Genomic DNA, 14,647 nt, shown 5'->3' with positions numbered 1-14,647 from the left:
TTTTAACCAATTTAAAAAAGCCTCATTAAAAAATTGTGCCCATGTCTGTAATTTTCTTCTCTTTTACTTGTTATCTTAACTGCATACATCACCAATTACATTATTAATCTTGTTCTGAATTGTGAATGCAGCTCCCTATCCTACCAGATTCGATAAAACAAACGGACCTTTTTCTGTTAAGTGAGATAGGGAACTGTAATAATCAATTAAATTCCATAAAACAATGGTGCAGATGCCATGACAGTTCCTGTCAATTTCATCAGTCAGCCCAAGATAACATTAGAAAAAAAAGATATAGAACACCTCAACTGCCGGCTTGTGCGAGCTCTCCCTTTCCCCAATCTCTGGCCACCCATTCCCTCCCACCATTCCTTGGACACAGCCCGTGTGAGACCTACTCCATGTGGCGCTCAGTGCCACCCTCAAACCCAGCATGCATCTCTTCCTGCCATGCCTTTGGCCTGCCCCTAGGAACCAACCTGCCAGAACCTGCACTCTTCATATGCTAACCAGGTAGATAAACTACACCAGCCTCATCAGTAACTTGTCATTAACTTAAACCAGGTTATCAAGCTTCCTGCCAAGGCCTCGGTGTTGTGCTGATTTATTGTTTTTTATTTTGTGTATCTATATCATTTACATATTTTTTTAAATCAGATTTCAGGAAGCAGCCCAATCCTTCCAAATCTACCAGCAATGCAACTTAGCGTGCATATGGATATATTTTTAAATAATCAACTTTATATCATCTATGAAACATTAAAAAGCTGAATTGACAAGGTTTTAGTGGAATTTGCATTGTGTTAAGCAGCAGATTTGCATTGCATCTTTTCTGCTTTCTTTTATCCAGTTGGAACTAATGCTACATGAAATGAAGTTAAAAAATTCAGCTTTGCAAATATTGGAAGGAACGGATCATTGCACTGCACTAGAATTGCTTTAGAGAGCAATAAAGTGCATCAATGTTCCAGTGGGTGTGGTTTACAAGTGAAATAAGCAGTGTGTGTGTAAATACAATTTCAACACAAAATAGGGCAACATGCTCCAAAATTTGAGAAGTTTGTAGGGACAGTACAGAGGAGTTAGGCTCCTGTAAGTATATGTATATTTATAAGATGTACATTACACTATCATAATACAAGAGGAACCCTCTAGGTTACGTAAAGCATCAAGTCACAAGTGCCGTGATGAATAATTTCTGCAAAGTATCACCATATACTGTACTGAGCTAACAGTATCACCATATACTGTACTTAGCTAACAAAGTATCACCATATACTGTACTGTACTTAGCTAACAAAGTATCACCATATACTGTACTGTACTTAGCTAACAAAGTATCACCATATACTGTACTGTACTTAGCTAACAAAGTATCACCATATACTGTACTGTACTTAGCTAACAGTATCACCATATACTGTACTTAGCTAACAAAGTATCACCATATACTGTACTGTACTTAGCTAACAAAGTATCACCATATACTGTACTGTACTTAGCTAACAAAGTATCACCATGTACTGTACTTAGCTAACAAAGTATCACCATATACTGTACTGTACTTAGCTAACAGTATCACCATATACTGTACTGTACTAGCTAACAAAGTATCACCATATACTGTACTTAGCTAACAAAGAGAACCATAAGTTTATTGAAATCATGCAGAAATATTTAACAGCTAGTAGATTCACATATCAGAGTGGAAAAATTAATAGGAATCCAAATTTTACGTCCAAACCTAGTGTAATTGGTTACTGATAAACAGCAATTAAATTTATATTTACTAGATTAGAAACTGCACATTAAAGATCTCATCTAATAAGTTTTCACGAAGCTTCAATAAAACTGATAAGCGTCATCCTTAAAGTAATTTGATAAATTAAAGAACAGTAAATGGTGAAGAGTAGCAGATCCATATTGCCAGCCTCACTGTTGAACACATTTTTCCACACTGATTAGACATTTTGATGGCTTTTTAAAAAAAAAATGGATATACTCTAAGAAGTCAACCTTAGTTGTATAATGCAGTACTGTAATATAGAGTTAAAAATCCCAGTTGAAAAATCATGCATTGCATAATGTCAACCAAGGGGCATGCAAGGAACTAAATGTTACTACCACTACGTCAATGGCCTTTTTAATGTATATTTTAAAAATCTGTCATGTAAATCAACAAACCATTATCCAATTTATGAACCGCAGTGACATTGAGTACATACAATACTTCTCCACATATAAATCCTCATACTAATTCAAAATGTATAGAATAATTTCACAAAAATCACAGCTAGATTAGTAATCACACCTATCTTTGAATTAGATAAGAAAGCAGATTGTGGCAAAAATGACAACATTTTGAATTACTACAGGATCTACTACATAGCAAGCTATTTAATGGTATGAAAGCCATAAACGTTTAAAATCACATGTCCAATCAATGGGGAAAACATTGCTAATTTTAATGGAAGGAAGATACTTTTAACTGGATACAACCCAAGTGCCAAGTCTTTAATTTGGTAGCTTTAGCAAAACTGATAGCGTCAGATCAACTTCCCAGACCAAATGACTATAACCACAGTAGCACTGACACAAAACTGTGTGTTTTGGGTTCCTTTTATATTAGAAGTTCTAGCACTGTCCTTGGTTGGAGCGCCAAGTGATACTGTGAAGCAAATGCCAAATAGGAGAACAGATTTAGGGAAGGTGCAGAATTGCACACACCCAGACCATTTTAGTTCCTTTCACACCCCAATGTGTTCTATTCTACAGGTACATGCAGAGTGGTTTTAAGGTAAAAGCCAAGCAAGAGTCTATTCTCACTTTCAAAGTCAAGAAAAAAATTTGGCCCTTGATCAAACTCTGTGCAAGTGAGAACTTTTAGAAGATTCCCCATTTGGTTCCTGAAAGAGAAGAAAGGGAAAAGAAAGATGCACTATGTGGTGAATATTAAAGACTTTTGAGGGGAAATATGCCATCAACTTTGCTTTGTTGGGAGAAGTGAATGATTTCCAGAAGTATTTTGTTCCTCAACCACATTTTGTGTGAAGGGTTTGATTTAAAACAGCTGAAGCTTAGGCTTAGAGTCCGTTGCTGCCTGGCAGTACAACTTACTTTCAAAATCCAGGAAAAAATGTGGATAGTTTTCAATCTCCCTGGTTAGGACCTTAAGCAGATTACCCATCCCAGCAACCTGATTAAAATGGAACACATAGTTTAAATGAACATTAAATAATGTAGAACATTTAATAAGTGTAGCTGTAAGTTAATTGTTTTTAAAAACGTGAAAACAAAATTATAGTTAAAACATTTAATGTTAAATATCCTTCATACAAAAACTAATATTTTATACTAGCAGCTTCCCAAAAACAGAGCTTATAGTACAACAGTTTCTACATTACCATCAATTAAAAAAACCACAAATAATCATATTGGATTGATCAGGATCATTTTGTATTTTTTTAGAAATACAGATTATAGCAGCCATGTTTTTTAAAATAAAATGAAAAGTGCTGAGAAAAAAGAGAGTATTTAATGAAGGATGTGATTCTGTCTTCGGTATGTTTTGGGGGAAATTATGAAGTAGTCATATCAAAATTCAGGAAAATTATGGTAAACAAAATCATGAACAGTCATGGACATGCTTTGTGGGGCTGTTACCACCAGTGCCATTAAACCTGAAGCACTGGGTGCTGCTTCCATTTAGGCTAAGAATGGCAGCACAGGAAGAGACTATAATGTGTGGTTCCTACAGGATGTGGGAGTTTTGAGCAGCAGATGTTAACTCGGACAGGCACATATGCAGAAGTGTCCGCAACTGAAATTACTTGAGCTCAAGAATTCAGGATACAAGGCAGAGTTGGAAACACTCCGACACATCAAGTATAGAGAGGGGTTCTGGGAACACGAGGCTTCAGAGGATGGTCTCCTGCTGAGAGATAGGGAGCGGATAGTGGTAGAGGAAGGAGTAATGATTATCTAGAGGACAGGCAAAGCAAGAGCAGGAACATTCAGAGCAAATTATCGTCTCCAACAAATTTGAAGCACTGGCTTCCTGTGGAGAGTACAAGGTCTCAAGGCAGTGCCATCAAATGAATTACAATGGCATCAAAAAATGTAAGATGGCTGGGGATGGGGGAAATTAGCAATTGGCAGAGGTATTTAAAATTATGAAGGAATGGGACAGAATAGCTAGAAATAAATCGTCTCCAGTGATTGACGGGTCTAGAAAGTCTTACATGACCCAAAGCACTTAATAGCCAATGAAGAACTTTAGAAGTGTAGTCACTGTTGTAATGTAGGGAAATGCGGCAGCCTAGGTCCCACAAACAGTAATAAGATAAATGACCAGATCATTTTTTTTTACATGATGTTGTTTGAGGGATAAATATTGACCTGGACACCAGGAGAACTACCCTGCTTATTTTTAAATAGTGCCATGGAATCTTTTACGTACACCTGAAAAAGCAAACGGGACCTTGGCTTATCGTCTCATCTGAAAGACTGCATCTCTAATAGTGCAACACTCCCTCAGTGGCGGTCTAGGTTTTGTGCTCGTCACTGAAGTGGGACTTGAAAGAGGGGACATTGATACAAGATTAAATGATGGATTTAGGACACAGGGGGAGAAACATTTTTACACAATGGGTTGTGAGACTCAGGAATGCACCACTGGAGTTAGTGAGTGAAGCAGAAACCATGTCAACTTTTAATAATAGATTAGATAGGGGGTTGAAGGAAAGGGGGATAAAGAGATATGGAAACAGGCCAGGATTAGGAGCACTGCTCATATGGAGGATAAATACCAACCTGGATTGGTTGGGCCGAACTGTCTGTTTATGTATTGTGACTTCTATGTAATTTTTTCTGAGGCTGACCATACATGTCACTATAGATTTTGTGTGTTTAGGAGTGGTCAGGGCAGCACTGTTCCAGATATTGGGTGCTGTCAACTTGTGTAGTAGGGACAGGGGTGTGTTTTGTCAGGTCTTAGTTCATGAGCCCTTTGTGAACTTTGTCAAGGGCTGCTTTGTGGGGCACGTTATTGGCAATGCCAAGCTTAGCAGTTTTACCACTATCCTTGCTGGGTCCCAGTTTAAAGAAGGGGCAAAGACTGCGGCGGTTAGAGGTTGTGGACTTGACACATATGGTGCGATCTTGCCAGCCCTGGGGAGGCAGGACTGCTGGGAAAATGGCAGAATTTGGGGGTGAGTGCTCAACCCGCCTCCGTGCCACCTTGCCAGGAGGCGGGTAGTCGACTTGTGCCAGGTCCCATCTCCTTGGAGGCAGGAAGGGGATTAGTGCCACTTATCTGCCTGTTAACAGGTAGCTAACAGGCAGATAAGAGGATTATCCCTATATTACCCACTCAAGTGCGGGCTTCCCGAAGGCTGCGAACCCCGCCAGGGTCACCGAGGCGAGTAGTGGGTCTGCAGGGGTGCAAAAGTGCGATGTGAAGCTAAGTGATAGGTGCAAGTGTGGAGAGGTGAGTATGTAAGGAAAGTGTTAGAAAAAGTTTGCTTGCCTTTGTTTCTTCCTGCAGGCTTCAAGAGTTGGGTATGCGGAGAGTCTCACCTCTCCGCGGCAGAGATGACAGATGGCTGCTGCATTCTCCAATGCAACAACCATCTAATTTCTGCTAAAGAAAGAGGTTTGAGGAGTCTTGAATTCAAGAGCTATTCAAACTACAGAGAATGTCAGTGTTTGACAGCTTCACAGAGCTGTCAAACGATGACAATTCATCTGAAACGTCATACGCTGACATTCTCTGTAACCGGCTTTCCTTTAATTGGCCTGCTAAGCCCGTTGGGCAGGCTTAACAAGGTCAATCAAGGGAAAATAGCGTGGGTTGGCCACAAATTGATGGAGGCAGGACATCGACCCGACAAGCAGCAGTCCCGCCTCCAACGCGGCCCCCTTGGCAAAACCGCCCCCATACATTCTCTTGCTGCCGGCAGATCTGGGATAGGCAGGATTCCAACCAGAAGAATTTTTGGGCATTGAATCTGCTGGTTGGAATTGATGAATTGAGCCACTCCCATTTGAGCCTTGTATTTTGTATTCCATGTTTGGCAGAGAGATTCGGAGTGGATACAAATTACAAACGCACCCCAAGCAATTCATTTCAAATTTGAGTCCTTGTACATACATACCAATCGAGAAAACTTTGGAAAGTTGACCACTCAAAACACAACATACAAACAAAAACAGTCCTAAATAAAGGGCCATAACCAAGGCCACTGTTTCAAAGACAGACAGACCTGCATTTGTATAGCACCTTTCATGACCTCAGGATGTCCCAAAGCACTTTACAGCCAATGGAGTACTTTTGAAGTGTAGTCACTGTTGTGATGTAGGAAATGCGGCAGCCAATTTTGCGTACAGCAAGGTCCCACAAACAGCAATGTGATAATGACTAGATAATATATGTTTTCGTGATGTTGGCTGAAGGATAAACATTGGTTAGGACACCAGGGGGAACTCCCCTGCTCCTCTTCGAAATAGTGCCATGGAATCGTTCATGTCCACCTGAGGGGGTAAATGGGGCTTCGGTTTAATGTCTTATCCGAAAGACAGCACCGCCGACAGTGCAGCACTCCCTTAGTATTGTACTGATGGCGATTGAATAAGTTAAATAACTTTTGTTACTCTGGATTTTCAGATTTTTTAGTGTTTCGGATTACACTCCCTACATTTTTGTCTTTAAAATGTTGCTTTTCAATCACCTCTAGCTGAACTATCTCTCATTCTCCCCACCATTACTCAGTGATGGCTAAATCCTTCAAATAGATTTGGATAGATAACAATTTAAAACTGGTAGATAAATCTGGACAGTTGGAAAATATGAAGAGCTGTACATAGGTTTGGAGAGAAAAGTAAGGTAGGAATGGACACTCTCAATTACATTAAAAATGCCCAGGCTAATAACTGGGAAGACCTTAAGATCCATAAAAGGATCAGTAAAAGTTGTCACCGTGACTTAAGGTCAGACATACATTATGGACTGAATTTTGTCAGTGCTCGGGGGGCGGGTCCGGGGGCAGGTCTGCTGTTAAAATCACAAAGGTTGACACCAAGCCGCGGCTCAGCCAATTTAGACAGTTAAAAGCTTATTAAAAAGGTAGTTAGAACCATTTCCCCATGTAATTACCATTTTACCAGGTTTTCAACGAGGCTCCCGGAGAGCGGCCATCATGTCAGGTTAGTATGTCGGGTTCTCAATGACTGTGGATTGCTGTGAATAGGTGAAAGCTGAAAAAGTGGTCTAAAACCTACCATTTCACAGCTGGTCACTTCCCAATCTTAGAAGCTGGAGCATTAATGATTTGGAACCCACTTTTGAGCTTTATGCACTTTTAAAGTTTTGGAGTAATTTCTCTATCCACGGTCACCTCCTTGGAAAAACCTCTCTCAACATTGACAGATTATTTCTGGCATCTCAACCTCACCTGCCATCTATTCCATCAGCATCGGTGCCCTTGAAAAAAATCTCACCTTGGTCCTCAGAATCCCAACACAATTAGCCCAACACCAGCATCACCGGACACACCAGCAGCACCAACATCCACACCAACCTTCTCCACAATCAACTGATGCTGCACTGGGCACAAGGAATCATCACCCATGCACACTGCTGCCCGGGACGCCAGCGATGGCATCACCATGTCCAGATTTGCTTCACTTAACACTGTAGACCCTGGCTGCCACATGATACACCAAGTTGGCACCACTCCACACCAGCACCATAAAGCATCCCTACAATGTCCAAGCCATTCCTTTCACACTCATCACCATTGCAGGGGGTACTGTTATGTCTCACCATTCACTGCAACTCACTAAGCCACTTCCAAAAGGAGCACACAAATCTGTCCAAGAACCCAAAGTGGTGACAATAAGGAATTCAATGCTCGACAGTACATTAACAGAAAGGTTACACGAACATTGAATAAAACACTCAAGTGCCTACCCTTGTGTGTTGTTAGTTGGTATGATTGGACTAGGATAAGGGAGAGTGTGAGGGGTGGCTAGTGAGATGGGGGAAGTGATATTATAGATAGAGGGGGACGGGTGGAGGTGCAAGGTAGGTTGGTTGGTGTGAGTAAGGATGTGCAGGAGTAGGGTAGGGAAGGCATAGTGATGGGGATATGATGAGTGGCACAGCAGGATGAGGTCGAGTGTGGCTTTGTAGTAACGTTTTGTGATCTACTGAGATCATTGAAAGGTTTGCGCCACTGCAGCCTGGTCCTCCTGACCACATCCCTGCTTGTGTCCTCCTGAGCAAAGTGCAATCAGGCTGCGTTGGTATCCTGGGGAGGTGTCTTCTGCCCATTGGAAGGGAAGAGAACCTCCCTACATGCTGTGACTCCCTCCATAAGCATATGGAGGGAGTCATGGTAGAGCCTGGGTGCAGCCGTGCACCTTTGTGCAGTGATTGTCAGTGTTTGCAGCACTTCAATGCTGTAGAACACTGACAGCACAACTGTCAAAATGATTGTGGACATGGCCCCTTTAAGGAAACCGGCTGATGACATCAAATTACGTCATCAGACCCGCTTCCTAGTAATTGGCTGGGAACCTCGCAGGGCGGGCTTAAGAAGCCCTATTAACGTAAAATCTTGTTGAAGGCCGGGATCGAGACAGATGCGAGATCCCCACACACGTTGCCCACCACGGACCCGCCGAGGTTGGAAAAATCCAGCCCTACGTCTCTCACAAGATCTTGGGTCTAACATCTTTAATATTCTATACTGTTAAAATATTGAAGTTAGCTCAGGGGTTTGAAATGCTTAATTATTAAAGTATCAGGACCTCAGAATAAAAAAAACCAATAAACTGCATGCTTTAAACAGTGCATTCTCTACATTTAAAACTGTAGTAGAGTTGAGATTTATGGCAAAAACAGCTGTGCCAAATAGTTAGGAGATTGGATGGTGCAGTGGGTTTGCACAATATCTTCTCCCCTTAGCTAGAAAGCTGCTCAGATTAGAATTGAACAGTTGTTCTGAAATTCCCAGTACGGTTGCAACAAGTTGTGAGGCTGAACCAGAGTTTTAAACTAATAGCACACAAAGAACTACTCATTAAAAATAAAAAGCTGCACTGACTGAATGGTAATCAGTAATTTGTGATTTAATTCTATCCACCCTCCCAGACAAGCCTCACCACAAACCCTAGAGGGAATCACGTTATGACCAGGTCAACGTGAACAGCCTGTAATATTTGGGTTTTGTAAAGTACAAACAGGTTTATAAATGAGGCGGATAGTATCTGACTACAGAATCAAGCCTGCAATTTGTGAAGACAGAACTCTGTTTCAAAAATCTGCACTACACAAGATTTCAACAGTGAAGGAGGTTCATGAAGAGTTAAGCAATTCCCAGTAGATAATTCGAAGGACAATTTGAAATTTATTCTAAAAATGATTATGAAGATGATATCCTGATGCATGAGGTGCATGCTGCTTCTAATGGATCCGGTCTTCATTGTGTTGTGTACCTGGTTTAGTTTCTTCATATCCTGTTGATTAATAGCACGAAAATTCAGCACGAATATCTTAATTAGATGGGATTTTAGTGAGGGGCTCGGCTTTCCAGATTCTATTTCCTCTTCTCACCCTTCTTGGAGCATTACTTACCAGCACAATAAAGCAGTGCAGGTTATGTCTTCTGCGCATGCTCCAAGGCATTGTTCATGTGCAAAAGACATTATCCACAATGTTTGATTAAGCCATTTGCATTATCGCAGAATAAGTGGACATTTGGTTCCCAGCTCAAACAGCAGTGAGAACTGGGGCCAAAAATGCTAACTGCTTGCGGCACCTCTTGTAAGCAGTAGAAAGAGTCTACTTTCTCCTTGACCAAGAAAGAATGGAAAGAGAACAAACATCACAGGAGATAAAGTGTATAAACCAAAGCATCCATGACTCCTGTGACAAAGTTACAGGTTATCTAGAGCAGATAGATTGGTAGTTTCTTGCTGCTATTTTTCTGCTCTACTTTGTCTTGATCCACTGTCCCATGAATATGCACCATCTGTGGATGAAAGAGGTGAAAAACCTACTCTCAGACACTAATCACTGCCTCCCTGAAGCTGACTAGTCAGAAACGTATGGCTTGGTCACAATGTATTGTTGCAGTATGAGCTGCTATTCCACTGGCCTGTATCTGTTCTTCATTGCTCCAATTAAGTTAGATTTATGTCTAAGTTGTAAGCCCATTGGATTTACCTGACTCAGCATTAAGAATCCCTCATGTGTGCTGTGGCCCACAGCCAGAATGCCAGCACTGGGATTATCTACTGTCGGTGAATGAAGTGAAAAGGGGGAAAAAAATAGAAGCAGAGGAAGAAAAAAAATCTGGTCATTGCTTTACTTTTTTTAAAATCCTTCTTTTAGTTTTTTCCTCAGGATGTGGGCGACACATGCAAGGCCACATTTACTGTCCAGCCCTAGTGGCCCTGAAGGCATTAAGAGTTAACCATGTAGTGCGAGCCTGGAATCACGTAAGCCAGACCAGGCAGGGGTAGCAGGCTCCCTTCCTGAAGGACATTAGAGAACCAGTTGGGTTTTTACAACAAGCTTATTTTTCTGCTGGCAGCACACAATAAAGAGACAACAAAATGTTTTTTTCTGAAAACAAACCCCTGCATGCACCACCACACTATGTTGGCATATATACAGATTAAAAAAAACCTTTTCCAACAATTTTAACTTGGCCAGAATGACAATTTAAAGACCTGCTGACATTCTGATCAGGATAACCAGGTTGCTGCAGGAGAGGAGGCGGCAAATTTCTATCCCATGGAAAATGTGATAATTAAAGTCACTGTGTATTCTGGCAGGCACTCTGAACTTGAAGGCAGAAATTACTGTTGGCGATATGACCATATGATCACTTAAAGTACTTAGATATAATTCTTCTCTCCCGTATTTTTAGGATAAATGTTAATGCCGCAGTTAAAACAGCAGAGACAGAAATATGAGAGACATTAGACACACACAATACCACCAGCAGTAATTTATGCCCTTTATTTATAATGAGAAAAAGGGAAACTATTGATGGAACATGCTGTAATAAAATACAGTAAAAACTCAAATAACTGTCACTGTTCTTACAAGAAAAGTAAGCTTATGTACAAATTCAGGTATCTTTTTATTCAGACAGAATTCCTACCCTGTGATGTCTATTGTATATAGTTAATATTATTAGCTTCACCAAGTTTCTAGGCAAAACAAATTTAAAGTTCCATATTCACTCGTATATAGGCTACACTTTGAACTTTGAGTTTGTGCTTAAAATGTGTAGCCTCTATTCAAGTAAATGTGGTATATTAGAAAAGTTAGCAAAAAGTTCCTCATCGCAGAAGTCTGTATTACAGTAGATACTGCATATTTTGCAGCATAAACTAGTCAATATTGTGTCTCAAGACATTTTTCTAGAACACGTTCCAGAAACTGAACCTGCTCTGAAAACTCGTCAACGTGATAGCTAGCTATTATGTTGATACAGTATTTGCTGCTATATAGCAACTTCATCAAATAGCTCCTTATGATACAGTTTTATTACTGCTATTAATATTAACCAGATTCTAATGAACACAATAATGGCAGATCCTGCTGCAAAGAGCTTTTTCCCTCTCCCAACATCTCTCCAGCTATGTTGTGAAAATCTGGCCTTGCCCAAATAATATACATGCATTTGTGAGGGAGGGGGGGGGGGGGGGGGGAAGGACAAAATAAGGGTTTATGTTTTCTTATGACTTTATTTTGGTGCCTTAAACAGAATAAAATCCTAGTCATTTAAAAATCAAATCAATTCAATTCACATGAGCAGAGGAAGAAGAAACTTGGTTTCAGTGAAGTGAAAGTATTCATGATTTAGGATACCAATTAATCGGCTTTCCTTCCACCCCCCCCACCCCCCGGCATGTAATACAGCAGGTAAAAGCTGGAAAGCCCTGTTCCATTCCTGTTTTTCCAGCCCATTTGCAGAGACAGGGAATATTCTTGCATTCAGTTATGTGCATATGAATCTGTTAGCTTTGGAATGGATATGCTTTTGGAATAGGGGAATGATGTAAAAGGTCCTATGCACAAATTTGGCCAGCAATTAAGATGCTTATTGTTCACAATTGCTCACTATTGTCCAGGGATTGGACTAAAATAGAAAGTGACTCAAAATAGTAAAAATAAAGGTTGATTCCTTCCAACCACATACACATCAAGTTAGTCTTGCACACTAGACCAGTCAAGTATCAGCCATTGTAAATGACACTTCGGAAGTTACTTTCTTGGCATGAGCTGAACCATGCCAAGAAACCTTAATATATCGGTGCATTGGTCCTGTAATTCTGGTTATCAAAATGTTCATTTAAACTCTTGAAAATACAATTAAAAAACATTTTGATCTATGTTCCTCTAGAAACTATTAGATTAAATATGTGTGTTGTAAATAGCTTTGCAGCCTTCGCCACTCTAAAACGGATTATAAATCTCACTCCTAACATTTTTCCCAATATTGTCAACTCAGACCTATTTGTTCTTCCCAGCTAGAAGTTGTCAGCATAACATCTGATATTTTAACTTTATAATGCAGAGGACACTGGTTCATGTTTCAGTAAGTGGCAGATAGAGGAAAGAACTTGCATTTATCTCACACCTTTCACAGCCTCAGGACATCTCAAAACACTTTACAGCCAATTATGTAATTTTCAACTGTAGTGACTATTGTAATGTAGGGAAAAGGGGCTGCCAATTAGTGCACAGCAAGATCCCACAAACAGCAATGAGATAATGACCAGATGTGGTGTTGGTTGAGGGACAAATATTGGCCTGGACACTGGGTAGAACTCCTCTGCTCTTCTTTGAATAGTGCCATGGAATCTTTAACATCCGCCTGAGGGCAGACGAGGTCTTGGTCTCATCTGAAAGATGGCACCTCTGACAGCACTTCACTGAAGCATCAGCCTAGATTATGTGCTCAAGTCGCTGGAACAGGATTTGAACCCAGAACTGTCTTGATTCAGAAGGCGAGAGCGCTGCCACTGAGCCACGGCTGATGCGTTCACTCACGTGTAAATGGGGTGAAGTTTCCCCAGTTTTCACCTAGACTTCATCAGCCAGGCAACCTCAATGCAGGAGAAACTATAAAGCGCAATAAACTCCAATCCTTCTCTTCCTGCAGCAGATGTATCTTCTTTAACCCTAAAACCAAGATTAGTGGAGATTTTAGTTCCAGCTCTATTTTGCTGCAAAACATGTCATCGAAGGGCTTACACTACACCCGATAGTGGAGAGCAGCACCTAGTCATCGAAGGGCTTACACTACACCCGATAGTGGAAAGCAGCACCTAGTCATCGAAGGGCTTACACTACACCCGATAGTGGAGAGCAGCACCTAGTCATCGAAGGGCTTACACTACACCCGATAGTGGAAAGCAGCACCTGGGCATCGAAGGGCTTACACTACACCCGATAGTGGAGAGCAGCACCTAGGCATCGAAGGGCTTACACTACACCCGATAGTGGAGAGCAGCACCTAGGCATCGAAGGGCTTACACTACACCCGATAGTGGAGAGCAGCACCTAGGCATCGAAGGGCTTACACTACACCCGATAGTGGAGAGCAGCACCTAGGCATCGAAGGGCTTACACTACACCCGATCCAGTGGAAAGCAGCACCTGGGCATCGAAGGGCTTACACTACACCGGATCCAGTGGAAAGCAGCACCTAGGCATCGAAGGGCTTACACTACACCCGATACAGTGGAAAGCAGCACCTAGCATCGATTTGGAGACGGAGAGAACATGCTGCGCTTTCTTGAATGATCAAAATGAGAGTTGATGCATTTACAGCTATTGGTACAATAAGAATTACATCAGTTACAGCAGGTACTCAAGATACAATTCTGAAAACTGTTTTTATTTCTGCACCTGGTGCTTCCTTTTGACTGCTACAGTAACAATAATGCTGGCTTAAAAGAGCCACGGATATAATAATTTATCTTCAAATGAAAAATGTTCCACAATAATTTCAAACATGCACTAAATCAAGGCAGAAATTCAGACAAAAAAAAAATGGAAATAGAGTGTCCCAATTTGCTTCTGTTGGGTCCATTAATGTCCAGCCACAAAATGAATCTGCAGAGTGAAGGGGAGAGGGGATTACCAGTGATAAGCTTTATTATTGATGAGAGGGAAGGATTTGTTCTGTCGTTTCATTTTTTTTGATAATTCTACTGGTACCTTTTCTGTTATGAAACAAAATATTTCTTGATTTACTTAAGTTTTCCATTGTATGTGGGCCTATAAATCCTATGGCCTAGAAATTCAGTTTTTTGTGCCAGCCGCTTGCGCCTTAGGAAGAGAAGTGGGGCGCTAAGCGGCTAGCGCCCGGGCACAGCGCGATCTGCACCTCTCGCGAAATTCAGTTAAGATTTAGCAGCGGCGCAAAACCGTAGTGTGCGCGCAGATCCTGACGTCATTTCATGGTGCAACGCCCTTTGTGCGCCCCGAACCGAAAATTCAGTGGCGCCGGCCTATTGTGCGCCTGGCGCCCCCCGCGATTGGTAGAGGGGAACGGTTCCCAGTTGCTGCGGGGCGCGGGGGGCGCTAATTAAAGGGGACTCCTCCTGCAGTATAACTGGC

At 41.4% G+C, this 14,647-nt stretch overlaps 1 protein-coding gene across 7 annotated transcripts in view; it reads right to left on the bottom strand.

Moving 5' to 3' along the window:
• Window positions 1–14,647, bottom strand: part of fam49a (family with sequence similarity 49 member A) — a 299,323-nt gene that overhangs the window by 31,991 nt on the left and 252,685 nt on the right. For 3 of the 7 annotated variants that reach the window (XM_085996280.1, XM_085996282.1, XM_085996281.1), the window contains exon 5: window positions 2,827–2,906. In XM_085996280.1, coding sequence (XP_085852406.1) covers window positions 2,827–2,899 — 73 coding nt within the window. In that variant the 5' untranslated portion in view covers window positions 2,900–2,906. Of the gene's footprint in view, window positions 1–2,826; window positions 2,907–3,117; window positions 3,197–13,072; window positions 13,205–14,647 lie in introns of all 7 variants that reach the window. The other 4 variants (XM_085996284.1, XM_085996285.1, XM_085996283.1 and 1 more) reach the window with 2 other exon arrangements.

The sequence above is a fragment of the Somniosus microcephalus genome, chromosome 9 (genome assembly GCF_052327205.1).
Source record: "Somniosus microcephalus isolate GS21.2 chromosome 9, FLI_Smic_1.0, whole genome shotgun sequence".
In the NCBI taxonomy this organism is placed as follows: domain Eukaryota; kingdom Metazoa; phylum Chordata; class Chondrichthyes; order Squaliformes; family Somniosidae; genus Somniosus; species Somniosus microcephalus.
Note: the sequence above shows the minus strand (reverse complement) of the source record. Positions and strands in the feature narration are given on the sequence as shown.